The sequence below is a fragment of the Aythya ferina genome, assembly GCF_964211825.1.
Source record: "Aythya ferina genome assembly, chromosome: 15".
NCBI lineage: Eukaryota > Metazoa > Chordata > Aves > Anseriformes > Anatidae > Aythya > Aythya ferina.
The window spans coordinates 8,794,094-8,811,072 of record NC_140314.1 but is presented as its reverse complement, the minus strand read 5'-3'; the positions used below and the strand labels follow the sequence as shown (position 1 = coordinate 8,811,072).

The 16,979-nt window shown below is 35.2% G+C and overlaps 1 protein-coding gene across 3 annotated transcripts in view; it reads right to left on the bottom strand.

Annotated features, from left to right (window-relative positions):
* Positions 1–16,979, bottom strand: part of SMG1 (SMG1 nonsense mediated mRNA decay associated PI3K related kinase) — a 66,615-nt gene that overhangs the window by 31,773 nt on the left and 17,863 nt on the right. For all 3 annotated transcript variants that reach the window (XM_084536736.1, XM_084536735.1, XM_084536737.1), the window contains 19 exons: positions 16,765–16,901; positions 13,022–13,080; positions 12,177–12,390; positions 11,337–11,462; positions 11,160–11,232; positions 10,650–10,747; positions 8,902–9,075; positions 7,723–7,947; positions 6,998–7,099; positions 5,915–6,184; positions 5,207–5,337; positions 4,399–4,560; positions 3,922–4,040; positions 3,124–3,211; positions 2,935–3,036; positions 2,355–2,495; positions 1,864–2,063; positions 1,397–1,593; positions 509–676 (listed from right to left, as the gene is read on the bottom strand). In XM_084536736.1, the coding sequence (XP_084392862.1) occupies positions 509–676; positions 1,397–1,593; positions 1,864–2,063; positions 2,355–2,495; positions 2,935–3,036; positions 3,124–3,211; positions 3,922–4,040; positions 4,399–4,560; positions 5,207–5,337; positions 5,915–6,184; positions 6,998–7,099; positions 7,723–7,947; positions 8,902–9,075; positions 10,650–10,747; positions 11,160–11,232; positions 11,337–11,462; positions 12,177–12,390; positions 13,022–13,080; positions 16,765–16,901 (2,786 nt within the window). The remainder of the gene's footprint in view (positions 1–508; positions 677–1,396; positions 1,594–1,863; positions 2,064–2,354; positions 2,496–2,934; positions 3,037–3,123; positions 3,212–3,921; positions 4,041–4,398; positions 4,561–5,206; positions 5,338–5,914; positions 6,185–6,997; positions 7,100–7,722; positions 7,948–8,901; positions 9,076–10,649; positions 10,748–11,159; positions 11,233–11,336; positions 11,463–12,176; positions 12,391–13,021; positions 13,081–16,764; positions 16,902–16,979) is intronic.

Genomic DNA, 16,979 nt, shown 5'->3' with positions numbered 1-16,979 from the left:
AAAGTATTTAAGCAGATCAAGTCATGTACTGTAGGAACTATTCAACTTTTTAAAAACACATAACCACTTTATTCCCTCATCCCACCCCTGCACTTATCTGCTGCTTACTTCATATAGGAAACATTGCCTCATGATACATCCCCTTCCTGCTCAGAAGAGGGAGTCAAGGACATTACCACAAGACTCCTCACATTAATACAGCAAGAGCATCAAGCAGAACTTTCTGCTTAAACAGGAACCACTCAATTCACATTCAATGAACTATATCATTCATTTATGTGAAGTATTTGACCAAATGCACACAGTACACCCTAACCTCTAACCCACATTATCACCTAAATGCAGAAATCTGTCAGAACAGAAGCATGAGTTTAAAATGTTGCTTTCGAGTAAATACTGAACCAGATGTTTTGTAAGAGATTCTTAATAACTGATTACCTCAGCTTAGTTTTTATAATATAGTGGGAGTATTTTCATGACAGTCTGCAAAATTTGAAAAAGATAGTACCTGAGATAGACTGTTATTAGTTTTCATTTCTGTGAGTAAATCAAAACCATGTCTGACTGTCACAGCAGGCTGGCCAGCCAGCAATCCAACTCTCATGATGGAAAGTCTAATCCGCGTCAGCCAATCTTGGCATGTCTGGCGATTAGTATAAAAGAATGTCCTGATAACCTTTTAAAACAGGAAAAAGTAACATTTTCACAATACTGTTCATGTGTATGAATCAAAATAATTACATTAAGTACATAATATTTATAAACACCAAAGTCATAACAGGTTTTGCTGCTGCAATTGAATTTTCAACTGAGGGGTGAAGAAACAGATTAAGTTCTGCATTTTCAATTTTTTGATACAGGCATTCTTAAATCTTGCACGGCTTGCAACTGGCCAGGCATATCAGCAAGCTAAAAATCTTGAAGTGAACTAACTATAAATTATATTTTACTGTCACACTGAAGTCTGGTAATTAACTGATTTCAACAGTGAAGAACGTTTTACAGCTGATACTATGCAAAAATGTATGCTGTTTATAAATACTTCAAATGACAATCTGGTCTCAAATAATTGTTTCTTTATACTGCTGATAACCTACAAGTTAGACGTACTACAGAATTGCTTACTATTGTACCTCTATGCAAGTTTATGCACCAGAAATAACTCGTTTTCACATGCTTTCTCAGAATAAAATTACGAAGCCAGACAAATTAAGAGTCTCCAACTTGCATTAGAAGATATTATTCTCCTTTAATAAGAGTATGAGATTAAATGCTAGCAAACAAAGCTTAACTGCAGCATCCAAAAAGTTCCACAGTTAAGACCTGGACAACCCTGAAAACATTGTTCATTCAGTAGACTGTTTCAAGTAACATCAGCACCGTAAGACAGACAAACCTTGGGTGGAGAAGTGAGAGCGTTGGCACATCCTTCATATGCGTTGTACATCAATTTTTCCAAGTTTTCCAGATATTGTAAAAGGAGAACAAGCCGAAGCTGGTTGCTACTGTGTCCTTCATCATTGTCCGCAGTAGTCCACTGGCTAACATCTTGATCTGGGTTTAACGTATGGGCTGCAAGGCTCCTAATAATACCTATGTATTTTTACCAAGACATGGAAAAAATTATCAAATATACTTTAGAATTGTTATCTTGTGACACACAAAGTAAAATCTCTCAAAAATTAATAGCACTTATGCAACTGCTATTCTGGCATTGCATCTCTTGATACATCAGACAAATACATGCTAAAAATCTATAATCACTGAAAAATAAAGCCACTGCCTTGGACATGAAATTCTTTAGCTGCAATTTCCTTACATAAAAGGAAATTCCATGAGAATAAGCTATATTCTTTACATTACCTTCAATTGTTTGAAATGTATCTTGGGCTCTACCCAGAGGAGTTCGTAACTTTGAAAGAACAGTAAACTGAGCTGCCTCCCAGACAGCCCATTGCCAAAGAACAGCATCAGTCTTCAACAGATTACGAGGGATGGTTGGTTGATCTCGCTTATCTAGCCTTTGACAGCTGTAGAACAGCCTTTCTAACCAATTATCTTTCCTGAAAAAAAAAAAAAAATCAGAACAGAAGTTCATATAGTAACAAGATTGTAATGTACACAGATCACCTATCTATTGCTGTCAAAATCTCTCAAGATTGTTTTCAGCAGCCATGTACATAATGCAAATATTTACAAAATTGTGTATTGAGGGTATTTATAAATACTTAAAGAGAAAGGTAAAGAACTGAAAGCAATGTAACTTGTACAATAGTTATAAAATTTAAACTAGTTTGGAATTCTTCATTATCAATTCAACATCAATGAATTTCAGTTTTAAAAGAAGTTCTTACCCAGTTCGATGAGAGCTTCCATATAAAATAAAACTAATGACATCAGAGAAATCCTGTGGATGGAATGTGTTACTTGGAGCTTTGCTCATGTGACTTCTTATAGCCAAAGAAATTTCTTGTATTTCTGTGTGGGTACGGTTACTGCAGGAAGAGGGGGAAAAACAAGTCATGTTATTGAATAAATCTGAAACAAAGTTATGCAAAAGAAGATATACATATGCATATATAATGACTGGAAATAAATATACTCTTTGGTGATAAGACACAGTGCTTTTAAGAGTTCAGGTCTTTGAGACAGACTGCAGGGCATAGTATTGCTAAAATTCTGAATAACATGGACCTTAGAACTATTCATATTTGCTGCAAGAAGTACTGCACTGTTTATCAAATTTGTTAATTACTTTGTGTAATAACTACTGTTCTTAAATCTGCAACACAGTAGAAGAGACATTAAGACATCTTGTTATGCATTTTGATTTTAAATTTGGAAAATATGGTAACGTTCACCTAGCATTTTTCAGGTAACTTTCATTAAGAAACCAAACCATTATCTATACTGAAGTTAATCTGAACAACTTACCTCAACACCACATCTAAAGGAATTGACTTCAGAAGTTTTCCAAAAGCTTGCCTTACACGAGCACCACTATGTACTAGTTGAACACGACACACATCAACACATCTGCATCACCAAAAGAGGGGAAAAAAAGGTCATAACATTTCCATTAACAGCATAATTCAAATCACATACATAATTCTGTGCCATTACCTTTGTAAAAGGTCATCTGGTAGGGACGAAGACAGGGCATGGAGGCTACTACATGCTTGAAGACAAATATTCACATCTTCCAAAAGTGCTGAATTAAGGAATTAAAAGGAAAATGTCACTTGGCTTGAATTAGGTAATTTACACATTACTCTGGTAGTAGAGGAGCACCTAGACATTTTTACAGCACAGCTAGTATAGACACAGGCTTTACGCTTTATTTTGATTTAGTTAACTGGTTTTACTGTACCAGGTAAATACTTAGTAAAAGAAAGTCACTTGTCTTATACGTTACTTATGTGGCCTATTCTGACCAATGACAAGATTAATTTCCTTATGGCCTCCATACACTGGCATTATGCATAGTATATTTTCAGTAAGAAGAAACTAAGATCAAGTTAGTTAACTGCAAGCCTTGGGAAGTTATTGCTCTTGCTACTACTATAGGAAAAAATGCTTTTGGTACAAGCTATTTCCAGGATATTTTGAGATCCAGAACAATATAACAAGTTATGGAAACGTTCCACTGTTTTTGATTGAGTAACACAAAATCTTACTTGCAGGATTTGGCACATCACTGATGGTTTTGGAGATTAACATCACAATCACAAAGTATTATTTTAAGAAAATAATCGTTTGCCTAATAGGTAGGGATGTGTTTAAGAGAAAGGACAGAAGGAGAGTAAGTCCTTGTGCCACACAAACCAGAGGTACCCCTAAAATTAATCATATAATCACAGTCACTTATGGAATCATGCCACATAAAAGACAGTTAATAAATAGAAGTTAGTTCTATCTTACTGTTTGCTAAAAGTCCTTTACAAAACTTATGGAAAGATGGCAGAGAGAATAAAGGTGCATATGTCTCTGATTTTTTCATCAGAACAGCCACTTCCAAAGCCCATGTCATTAGTAGTTTCCTACAAAAAAGGAAAAATATTAGTTGCTCTATGCAGTTACAGAAAGCTATCTTTCAATATACCTTAAATTACACTTCAGGTTACAGATCAGCATCCTTTCAGTAAAGTTTGATGGCTCTGCTTTTAATGTATAGATCTTATAGTAGTTTCCATTTTCATAATTTTTGTAAATAGAAGTGAGTACCTATTTCTGCTCCCTCCTCCCCTCCCAGATATTGTTATTTGTGTTTCATAAGAAATACATACTTCATTGGTTAAAGTTACCCTAAGCTTTACAGACAAAAATAAGACCTATTTTCTGAGTTAAGATATTCTATTGATAAAAACACCTCCTGATTAATAAGAAAATGATAGTTACCTGGTATCTTGAGTAAGGTTATCCTTCTTAAGCAGTAGCCCCAAAAGGTTTAGTATGATTGAGAAATGTTTTTTTGTTGCTGTGGTTACAGTACTTATAACTGCTCCATCAAACAGAGAGGGAGAGGAAGAACTGAGGCTACTGGATATGAAATGGTCATGCCTGGATGGCAAAGAAAAAAAATATTAAAAACAAAATGAATACTTCATCCAAATGTACAAGAGAAAAAGAAAGTTGTAAAAGTTATATATACACACAACATTATAATAACATTATGTCAAAACTCAAGTATTTTGATGCTTGGACTAAAAGAACAAAGCTGTAGTTTTACATCAGTCCATGCAGTCCAATAACCTGGTTTCAATGGTGGCTGATGTCAAATGCAGAATGAAAATTCACCCAAAATGAAATATGTACAAAATAACTTTAGAACTAGTGTAATTCCTTTAGTTTTGACAACATTAACAAGGTCCAAAGTGTGCTTAAATCTGTTGTTTGCTTTTCATTGCCCCTCCTAGTAAGCAAAATAGTAACCAATCTTTTGTTATTCACTCTCAAAGTTCTCCCTCAGTTATCTCTATTCAAACCCAAGACTCTTAATCCCCACTTTGAATAAAATGATAAATTTTAAGGCAGGATACACTTTATTAGCATTTATCTACAAGTTATGAAAGTAAAAACTGATTAGGCTAGTTTGGGCAAAACCTTAATGGCAATAGTCTCAAATTTATCCCCCCAACAATATATTCCATTCAAGTAAGTCTATCCTAGTCCTCTTAAAATACTGATGAATTATTAGTCTTCATACCTGGAACAATGTGAATATAATGTATACAGTACTGCATACTGGACAGCAGGAAAATGAACTGCTATGTCACCATGAACAATCATCAGATTTTTACTCAGTAGTGCAAACACAGTTGGTGAAAGGGCCCACATCTGTAAGAAAAATTGCAACATAAGCACAGAAACATAATAAATAGTATCTATTTTGAACTGTAGCTTCCATACTGTTAATTTTTAATTAATTTAATTAATTTAATGTATTCTGTGACAGTAACTCCATTAATTTCATAATCTTCTCAGTTTAAAAAAGGGGAAAGAAAGTAATTACAATATGTTAAAAGCATATTGTTTTTATTTGGAATAAACTGTAACAAATATTTTCACGTGGCTGATATACTACCAGCAGACACACTGAAGATGATTTTATCTGTCTCGCTTTTCACAAAGTAGAATTACTCGGACAATATTGTAATCAATCTAAGAATCACCCTGGTAAGACACTCTTCCCTAGAAACTACTTTTCATTATGCACAAACTAGATATAAAAACCACCTGTTCCATTTCCTCTAGGTTTTAATTCTGGACATCTTTTACTATAACCTACTAGGGAACAAATACGATCATTTTAATCATACATAAGTACTACTAGTGGAATATATTATGATATATTTTAAGTTAAAGTGAATTTGTGCAAGAAGTATTAAAAATGATCTGTACAGTTTTTACTCACCCCAATTAATGAATTTTTAGCATTTCCAATGGTACTTAGGGCACTGAGGTCAAATATAACAACAAACTTTGCATTATCCACACTGAATACATGCTTCTTGAAAGACTCATGCTGGATTTCAGAACAGGCCTCGGGAAGATGTAAACTATAGAGAAGACTATTTAGGGCACAGGTCATTTCTCCTAGAATCAACCTGTAAGCAGTCTCCAAAACAGGAATGTTCTTCAGGCTCAGAACTGCTTGATATACAGCATGGGCTGCTGCAACAACCTTGGGAGTATGAAATAAAGAAACAACTGATTAGTCCGAAATTATCTCCTGGTTTCAGCTAGAATAGAGTTAATTTTCCTCGTAGGAGCTGGTATGGTGCTGTGTTTTGGGTTTAGGATGAGAATAGTGTACATTGCATACCATGCAATGTCGTACTGAGCAATTGTATGGGGTGGCTGGCCAGTGTGGGGAGTGGGGACTGCTGCTTGGGAAAGGGCTGGGCATCAGTCAGCATGCAGTGAGTAATTGGAATGTGCATCACCTGCTTTGTACATATTATTATTACTATTATTATAATTATTGTTTCTCTTCCTTTTCTGTCCTATTAAACTCTTTATCTCAACCAACAAGATTTTTTTTTTTTTTTTTTTTCCCCCAGTTCTCTCTCATTGTGGGGGTAGGGGACAGTGAACAGCCAACTACCCAGCCGGGTTAAACCATAACAAATCATAAAATATATTAATTGCCAACACAGAATTAAAAGCTGTGATTCTTTATCTATGAATAGCCTAGTCTGGTACTCACACCTGTCTTCATCTCTCTGTAATTAGGTACTACTCACAGAATCCGTAGATAGCTTTATAGACCACCCACATAGTGCACACCAAGTATGAATGCCACATGATCTACAGACCTCTCTATCTGGCATGACAGTAAACTTACCAATTCCTTATCAAATCTAAATGCCAAAAGCAAGAACTAGCTACATCTGCTTTCTCATAGCTTATTTAAGATGAATAGAATTTTCCAGCTTAAAAAATACGTTTTAAATGCATTAAGACTGTTGTAATATACCTGTAAAGTCACTCTTACCTCTTTTTCCTTATGATAACGGAGTACAAGTAGTTTAGACTCTGGTATAAATAATTTCTCTACAAACGAAGATGGTAGCTTTGTATTTATTTGTTCAACAATCTGGAGATAAAACACAAAATAAATACTTTTAACTATCCAATTTTTTATTACAACACAGATTATTGAAGTTGAATCAAAATAGTTTTTCTAGCCTCTATATACTATAGCTAGAAAAAAGCTTCCCAATAACACAAGTATTTTGTATTTTCTTTCTCAAATGCACATGCAGAGAATTACTTTCAGGCTTTAACATGACAGCTAAGAGAGAAAATTGCTTGAATAACCTGCATCCATATGGGCTTTCAAAACTTATGACCTACTTTTAAGAGCTATGTTTTCATTTCTCAGGTCACACCATAAGCAGATATATAGTAGATAAATAGAACATATTAGCACTAAGGTTCTGAAATTCATCAGATGGGGGTATCAACTGCAGAGACTGAAAGCCAAGCAATGCAGAGGAAAAAAGCACTCATACTAAAAACTAAAAGCATAACAACCCAACAGCATAAACAAGCTAGCAGCATAAACTACATTAAAGAATTAAAACAGAAGGATTTCTTGCTTGCGGTCAGGAAGAGTTTTAAATAAATATATATAAAACATATGCAGAAAAAAAACATTTTGCTTAAAAAAATAACATTTTCTAATTGTAACATTAATAATAATAAATAAATACAAACCAGTGTCAACAGATTCAGTACTGAAATGATATAATCAGTGCCACACGTCTGACAATTTTCCATTTGATCTAATCCATATGTAATAACCATGTCACAGTGTATAGTCATACTTGGATCTAGACTACCAAGTAAAACACCAACACATTCATTGGCAGCTGTGAGTACTGCTTCAGAGAAGAACACTTGGTTTGCTGCAGTCACACATCTCATTACTCTGTACAGAACCTAGAAAATTAAGAAGAACACCCCTAAATTAAGATCAATTTAAAAAAGAGTAACTGCTTGCTATTTAATTATACGGAATTTCCATTTGATATCCTATCTCATAATATCTGCAGCAAGCTATATTCTGTTAAAAGAATATTCTGAATAACGTACATCATGGTGTCACACCCCAAACGTGTAAGAAAATAAATGTACCTTTGACTGCTTGGTTTCTTACTCAGTTAAGGGCTTAGATAAACCTTCTTGCATCACCAGAATCCTCTGCAGATTAAGACAAGTTACATAACTGTCTTGGCTTTAATTGGGAAGTCCATACCATTATTTATCAGAGAAAGTTTTTTTGTCCCTAACAGAACTCTGTAGAGGAATATATTCCAATTGTGTGGCTATTGATGGATGAGCTGCAAGATTCTTTGTTTAATCTATTTGGAAGTCATTTACACACTCTACAAGTCCTGTTACAGAAGGATAGCAGTGACTTTTCATGTTGTACAATAGAATAGTGAAAACTCAGTAAAAGTTCTCTCTAGAATAAAAGGGCTTTGCTGTTATATTTGGCTTAGATGCAATTTCAGCATGAATAAAATAAAAACTACGTTTTATAAATTACACAATTTGAATTTGAATAAATGGCAACAATATGGTTACAAAGGCAAGTAACACAGACACGAACCCTGCTACACAAAATCAAAATGCCTACACAAAATTGTTGGTTTCTGCTACATATGATTCCAATATGCCACTGTCACAACGTATGTCTTAATATTTAATACAATTCCCACAGCGTATTTCTTCAAGGAAATACATTTGCTTAAAGCTGAGAATACACATTTATAAACTATCAAACATGCACACAACTCAACATAAATAAACAGTAAAAAAACAAAACAAACTGTCATTGTATGGCAATAAATCATGTCAGCAACAAAGAAAAACCAAAGCTAGAATTCTTACATCAGTTACATATGCTTCCGTAATTGGAGGTCCTCTAATTGGGCTGAAGCGTTCCCCAATACTCCTCACCACAGTACTGAACACCCGAAGAAGCGCAGCCAGTTTAGGCAGGGACACTGAAGGAGGAGGAATATCTTCATCTACTGATTCTCCAGAAGCCACATGGCTGAGGTCCTACAGTGCACATGTTTTATATATCAGTATACATAATTAGCAGTTATAAGTACTTCTGATTATTTTTAATCACAAATTTGATTTTTTGTATGTCTACTTCCCAGACACATTATAGATACTACAAAGTTGTAAATGTATTTAGACAACAACTTCACAGAGACAGGATAGAGGCACACAAAGATAAGCAAGTCACTGAACACATGGAATTCTATTCAGTAGTTCAGCTGCTGCAACAGAGTGCTCTTAGGCTATCTTGTAAATGAAAACAGAGGTTTATTTATAAGCCACTGTAGCATGTTCTGCTGCAACAGTTGCCTGCACACTTTTACCACTCTCCCAGACAATTCCCAGCTAGGGGCTGGCATCGGGATGTTTGAGAGGCCATTCCCAATACACTGTTTACATGCAGCCACCTTCATCTGGAGACTGAGTTTACTACCAGGCTATCTCATGCCAGCTGGCAACAGTGCTGGGAACCTTCCCAGAAGTGCTGATCTCATTACGACAGATATTGTCTACCCCTCTGCAAAATAAAACACACTAGCTTGAACCACCTTCTCCGTGATTTAAGTTAACATGTTACCTTAAGGCTCTTCCACAGGTAATATGCACATTGTCCAGTTCAGTGGACAAGCTGATAAGCACTGATTTACTGTGCTAACTTAATAAGCTAAAGGCTAAGTGCACATATAAGTACACTAGCAGAACTGAATGATTTATTCTGCTTTTAGTGAAACAGACTGCGTAGGAAGTACAATCTTACCCATAGAATCTGCAGGTAAAAACAAGGCAATTTTGATAGCACTTCTGTTAACGTATAGACTGTAGCACAATCTAGTTATAAGCATATATACATGAGCACACATACATTAAGATCCCTTCCAACAGTCTTGGTTTAATGACAGCTTCATACAACAGAGTTTATATTAACAAGCAAAGGTTACAGTGTCAATGCAAAGTATCTGTTAATTTAATATTTTTTTGTTTTCTAACAGGTTTCAAAGCTCCTGCTACATTATTTTCTGCACAATATATCCTGTTACTTTGTTTAAAAAACAGGTTTACCATTAAGTATGGAAGCATTAAGAATCTCTTTCCCCACCAATAGTCACTTCTTCCAACAAACTCTGAGGCAAAATGTCTTCAGGTTTTTAAAAATCAAAGTATTCCTGTTTCACTAATTACTTTGATATACCCAGCTCCCCAACCTCATCAGGTAAATATGCATATTCTTACTATAGGCAATTAATAATCTAAGTGCAAGGAAAGAGCCTCAAGTTGGGCCAGGGGAGGTTTAGATTGGATGTCAGGAAGAATTTATTCACAGAAAGTGTTTTGGCATTGGAACTGGCTGCCCGGGGAGGTGGTGGAAGTATTAGCCATCCACGAGCATTCCAGAATTGTCATTCTATATACACTTTGAATACGCTCTGAATTTGATCCTGTTTTCCCCAGAAAAATTCTGTAATTTCCTCTTCTACAAATGTAATACATCCATAAGTCACATCTATGTATTTATTTAATAAAATTTATAACAGTAAACTCTGATGTATATATAATAAAGCCTTATTTACCTCAGCATATGCTTCCATATCTTCTAAAAACTGACCCAAGAGTGTGGTAGAAAAAGTAAGATCAGCCACCCAGAAGGGCTCCAAGCTCTGCAGCCACCCTGTATCAAAATACCATGCGGATTAAAACAGGGGTACAATTTAATATATAAAAATGACATTTTTGTAAAGTACAATATCTTTACCACAGCATATTCTGCAGGTACATCAAAGATAAGCTCATTTTTTCATAGTTCTTGAGAATTAAGACCCGTAAACCTACTAAAAGTTTTTAAGGAGTCACACAAAGAATTGACGTTTACATGTAGTCTGAATAAACATCCAATTTTTCCATCTACAACATGGAATGGCAAACACAAATTTACTAAAACATTAGGAACAAAATGTATTGTTACACAGCCAGAAACTCATGTTGGTTTTGTCAACTTCCACATCAATAGGACCCAACCTGTGTAAGTAAACCCACACTTCCTGCAAGCCAGACTGGACATGAGCAGCTCTGGACAAACTCACCGGACACCTGTTGCGTCAACGAAGGTTTCTGAGTGTGATCTATATGCCACCCAACCAGTATGTCCACTGTGTCCTGAAAAGCAGTTTTGGGGAAGGGAAAAAAAGAAGGCTGGTTACCCAATATGTTACAACAGCTCTTCTAACTAAGAGAAAATGAAGAGGACATATTAAGCTTACCCTAAAATTGGTGCTGAAAATGTGTGGGTAACATCGGGACACCAAAAGTATGCACTTGACACATTTGCACAGTAACTCTGGTGTATCCACATTTTCTAGAATGGACTGCAGGCTAGTCATTACAAGCTAAAAAGTAAAAGCAAAGCTATTAGACATTTCACTTCATTAACACACGTGAAACAGTCACAATGTAAAGACATGGATTTACTCAACATTCAACATTTTTTAGCAAGCTACTTGAAGTCAAACTTCTCAACACTCTTTTTGCTGGGAGGAAAAGAGTAAAAAGCATCACATATACGGCTTTGAAAGAACCAATTAGTTGTTTCTGAGTTTGTTTCTCCTGCTGAACCTTTTTGGCTGTGGAACTAAAATATTAAACTGCAGCACAGACCTGAATGCAGTTCTACACCCAAAATAAGACCCTAGAACTAAATCCATGGGATCAAGTATGCATGCATCCTGTTCTGTCCCAGATCCAGAAAAAGTTCAACCTAGACACGACAAATAGGAGGCGGCAAATCAAAGCAATTAATACACTGCGTACCATTCCACTTGTTTTTTTTTTTTTTTATGTGTTTGTTGATGTTTTTTTTATTATTCTCAACAAAATTCTTCATCTTGAATCTGCAACATACACTAAAAAGTATCATCGAATTACGTACTAAGACCTGACATTTTCTTCTAACAAAACCAAAGAACTCCATTCAAAGTTCCCTGCCAGTTTTAATTACACTTATGTCAACATAGTATTACCTTTTGTTCATTCTAGTTTAAGAGTTAATTTAAGCATTGCACTGGAAAAATCATTAATATTCCTGCTTAAACTTGTAGTCTTACCTGCATTAAAGATGAAAAGGCTTTCTTTTCTCCTACAGTCTCTAGTGCTTTGTAGGTTGCACACAAATAAAGAAGTTTAACTTCATCTTTTGTGGATGAGCTGAATTTGCTAAAAATCCATTTAAAGATCTTCTCAGCCTCGTAGCTCAGAGAAGCACAAAGAAGGCCAAGACAGCAAGCTCCTTCCTGTCTCAGTTCTTGAAGCAATTTGCTACTGTATTTTTGGGGAGAGAAAAAAAAATGAAGAGTCTCCAGACATTAAAGCAGAACAGAAAAAATAAAGAACAAATTCAAACATTTTCTCAAGCAGAAAAATACATGCATAAATGAAGTTGCTTCCAATTTAGCTGCTACATTGACTATAAAGTTAAAATGAAAATGTGAAATAATTTTTCAATGATATATTATTTCTATGAAATAAATCAATTTAAGTAAAAGAACAGAATAAATTGGCCAATCTACTTGCAACATGCTATTCAAGAAAAAAGTCTTGTTGTACAAAAACCTTAAGACCAATTTAAAAGCTAGATTACCACTGCAGCATAATACTACACCTAACCAATTAAATGTAGGTGAGAATTCATGCTACCTACAGCATAAAAGCGACACGTGTACAATAAAATTCTCTCCATGAAGTGTACTCTAGACAATATAATAGTATCTTTGGTATGCCTATGAGTCTTAGCTTTCCTCCACTTCTGTCCCATTAATAATTTTTGTCATGCCCACGCAAATTGATGCATCCTTTAATCTTTTTGATTTTTTGGAAATCAAGAACTTAATGCCATTGCTTTTTTTTTTTTTCTTCTTTAAAACCTCTAAACTGCTTAAGTTTTCTAGCTTACCTTTCATTGAGTACATCATGAATGGCAGTCAGGATATTATCCAGTTGTTTAACTAGTACCTATAATATAGGATACATAAAAGGCATAAACATCATAATGCTACAATAACTTGTGCAAACTAGGTCCTGTTTACACCCACATTAAGAACACCGCTGGCAATTCTGTTTGCTAATAGAATGCTATTATGCTTTCCATAGCCACTGCAGACTAGGAGGAACTATATTAAGCAATACTGCAATATTATCCTACATGTTGTATTTCATATTTATTTCCAGTAGCCACGAAAATACACTGGCAGCCTGCTATCGAGTCTTGTTCTAAATTTAGTTCTTGTTAATAACATTACATCATAAACGTACAACTCACCATACAGCTCATCAGGAGCGTCTCCTGAAGACCTAGTCTACATTAGTAACTGAGTGTATCAGCAGAATATTTAATTGATCTGATAATAGCCTAGAGTATTAGAATTTCTCCTTAGGCAACACTTACAGAGAAATGGAGTACTATTTTCTAGGGATGAAACATTACTGATGAACCACTAATTCTCAATAAGCATAACCAATTTTTTTCTTAATACACACTGAAAAAACAATAGAGGTAAGTTGCAAAACAATACATTTAGCTACAACGCTATTACAAACAAGGTACTATCAAGAAGCTCTTTTGACAGGTTAATTAAAAGATCTGTTCTCTTTTGTTTAGAAAAACATTAATCTTCTAACACGGTGATGTTATTTAATTTTTGTTAAGTTCTGGGCACTGGGAGGGAGGGAGGTCCACATACTTGGCCCCTCAAAACTCACACGGACATTTTAAAAGCGTGCCTGATGTCTGCAAGGGAGGCTACAAAAAGAGGGGAAAAAAGACTTCTATACAATTTAGAAGCTGGAACACAAGGGTATTACATGGCAATGGCACTGCCTAGTTACTTTTACTACTTCACTTTGTTCAACATACCTACATTTTGACCCCAAGACCAACAAGAACTCTGTTAAACTAAATTTAATGATGTAAAGAACTGCAAGAATGACTGCTAGGTTAAGAACCATCCTTTATGAAACACTACGCTCAACACTGTGGGATCACTTGATAGCTGATCTTGTTCTCATTAGCTAGCTGGGAGAAGTTTTAAAAAGTTTGTGACAAACTTTTAACGTTCTGCCTGCTCGTGAGTACAAACATTGTCACCACCAAGTTAGGCATCAGAATGGCAACTCCTGCATGTCCCGAGAAATGAAATAAAAATGAACCTAAATTACAAAAAAAAAAAAAAGAAGTGTTTTGTGAATATAAGAACAATTGTTTTTAAGAAGAATAGATTTTGAAAACATTTACTTTCCAAGCCAGTGTATTAACAAAGATTTTGTTTGAAATCAAAGCTGGACTACTAGCTAGGCTTGCATATGGTCTGTCTGCTTATGCCTATGTGCACAGAATCCAGGTCACACCCTTTGGAAAACAGCAGAATTGCCAATGGTCAATTAACTTAGAGTAACAGAAATAACCAAATTTTAAATATGGATAGAAACAGTCAACTTTTGCAGACAGATTTTAGACAGACAACTAAGCTATCACAGCACTGCCTCCAAGCGTGCATCAGGGTATTTAAACTTGTACTTTAAACTCCTGCTTTTTAAATAACGCGTGGGTAACTCTTAAAGTCGTTGTCCCCCCCACCATTCCCCTCCCCCAAAAATAAAAGGAGAGGTGTCAGACAAAAACCTCTTAATACTTTACTTCAGGATAAGTAATATTAAATATTCATATCCACACTGGGATATACTTTTATCCCCCTTGTATCCTTCAGAAACACTTGAGGATATTAGAGTTCAACAACCCATTAAAAACAAAGGTCTATGAAACAGACTGACTTTGTTCCTCCCCTACAAAAGAGGATACACATACAGAGGTGGTTTTTTATTTTCTCATTTTACACAATGCCCAAAAATCATGGGCTCCCTTTCAAGTTTAAAGGACTCAAAATATATATATTCACCACCTGGAACATTACATCCTAGTTTTTTCCAAAGAGCACATTGTGTTTCTCCTCAGATGCTTGATAAACATCAGGAATCTTTAAGGATTCAGGGCTTCCTTATGTTGCCAATATTTATCAGTATCTACTAAGATGATTACTATAACCAAGATGACTGAAAAGCAGAAGCTGGTACCAAGCAATTGTTTTCAAAAGATGCTGCAGTTAATTTTTAATACCCGTAGACAGAGTTTAATCTCGCAAATTTCAAAAACAGATGGCCAAATAGATAAGTATGCATCAATTACTGAAAAACATGGGCTGCAACTGTCACACTTACACTCCTCTCACTGTAAAAGTATCTTCTACACAGATATTGACAAATTCACTGCCTTTAAAACATCAAACCTGTAGCATCAAATCTCTGCAACACTCCCAGTGTCAGAAATTGTTCCTCTGTCCAAAAACAACTTCAATGGACGCAAAGTGTTTTTTGTATCAGCAAAGCCTTAGTGAAGCATAAGCCAATGATGTTACACACAACAGACAGTTTAACAAAGATGCTGCCCTCTTCCTAGAAAAAATCTGTATTTATGAAAATTCTGCAATATTCCTGTTTCTTAAAAAGCAAAACAAGAAGTAATTTCTTTTCCATGAGATTGCAGCTTTGCTCATGAAAACCAGTAACATGCTATCAGACTTGCAACCTGAATCTGGACAAATACCCATTACAACAGCTGACTTAAAACAACCGTACACATGCCTTGAACTCAAATTACCAAAAAGATGTCAAAGTGATGTGAAGCCTCCTACTCGTTCTACCAGTCTCCATCATAGCTATGAGCACACACCATGTCACAAACTCTTCCTATTGAACAGTTATTGAGAAAATATTACAACAAAACAGCACCATTCACTTCTCATGTTCTCTGAAGTTAACCTCTACTTGCAGTACCTTTATGGTTCAAAGGCTGACAGGTAATGGTCAATTAATTGACAGTTAATTGCTTTGAGCAACTTTATTCCAGGTGAGATTCAGATTTAAGTGAACATTACCGTAAGACTAATTATAAGAAGACTCTTCACTTGAACATAAACCATGGAATCAAAGTATTTTTTAGTATTTCCATTCTTCCTCTCAAGAGCAGATATTGGTTTGTACCACACAAATAATCATCCTTCCAAAAATGAGGTGTCATATTTACTCCAAAGGATTAGACTGACTCTTATTCCTTGACCAGCATACAGGAAGCTACTGAAAGAAGCATTGATATTCATCTGAGGATGCTACACGAATCAAATGGGGATAGCATGCTCCTGGATAAGACAGTATGAGAATTTCTCCTGTAACTCAGTTTTTGTATACATTTAGCCAGAAAGCTCAGTAACTATAAAACGAGCTATGCATGAGACTGTAAATATATCTGCACATTTTTAATTTAAAATACAGAAACAGCTCTTGAACAAGATAACAGCATGTTTGGTTTGCTTTTTCCTTATTTTCTTGGTAAAGGATCTTGAAGGTATTTAAAAGACCAATCAAAAAACCAAACGAATGCCAGATTTACTTCTACAGCTCACATACTCAATAGGGCAGTTTGTCTTAAATAATCAAACAATAAAAAGTTTACTGAATGCCAGAAAATGAACAGACAATCCAGGAATACACTTTCCTGGATTGTATATAAAACATACCCCAATACTCAAATTTTAAAAACACAGTTTTGTAAAAAGCTCCAGTGCTGGAAAAGTAAAACCTACTAACCAGTTTGTTTTCTGGTTGCTGAATGAATTCTTTCAGTTGCTTTACAGTAGCCAGTCTTCGGTCTCTGTCGTCTTCCCGAGTAATCCTCCGAAGAAGATTTGACAGTCGAGACTCGTCAGAATAAGACAACGATCGCTCTGAAAAAGAAAAGACAATTATTTCTTGTTTCTACAGTGTTCTATCAACAATAGCTATATTGCCTGAAATGGGCATTT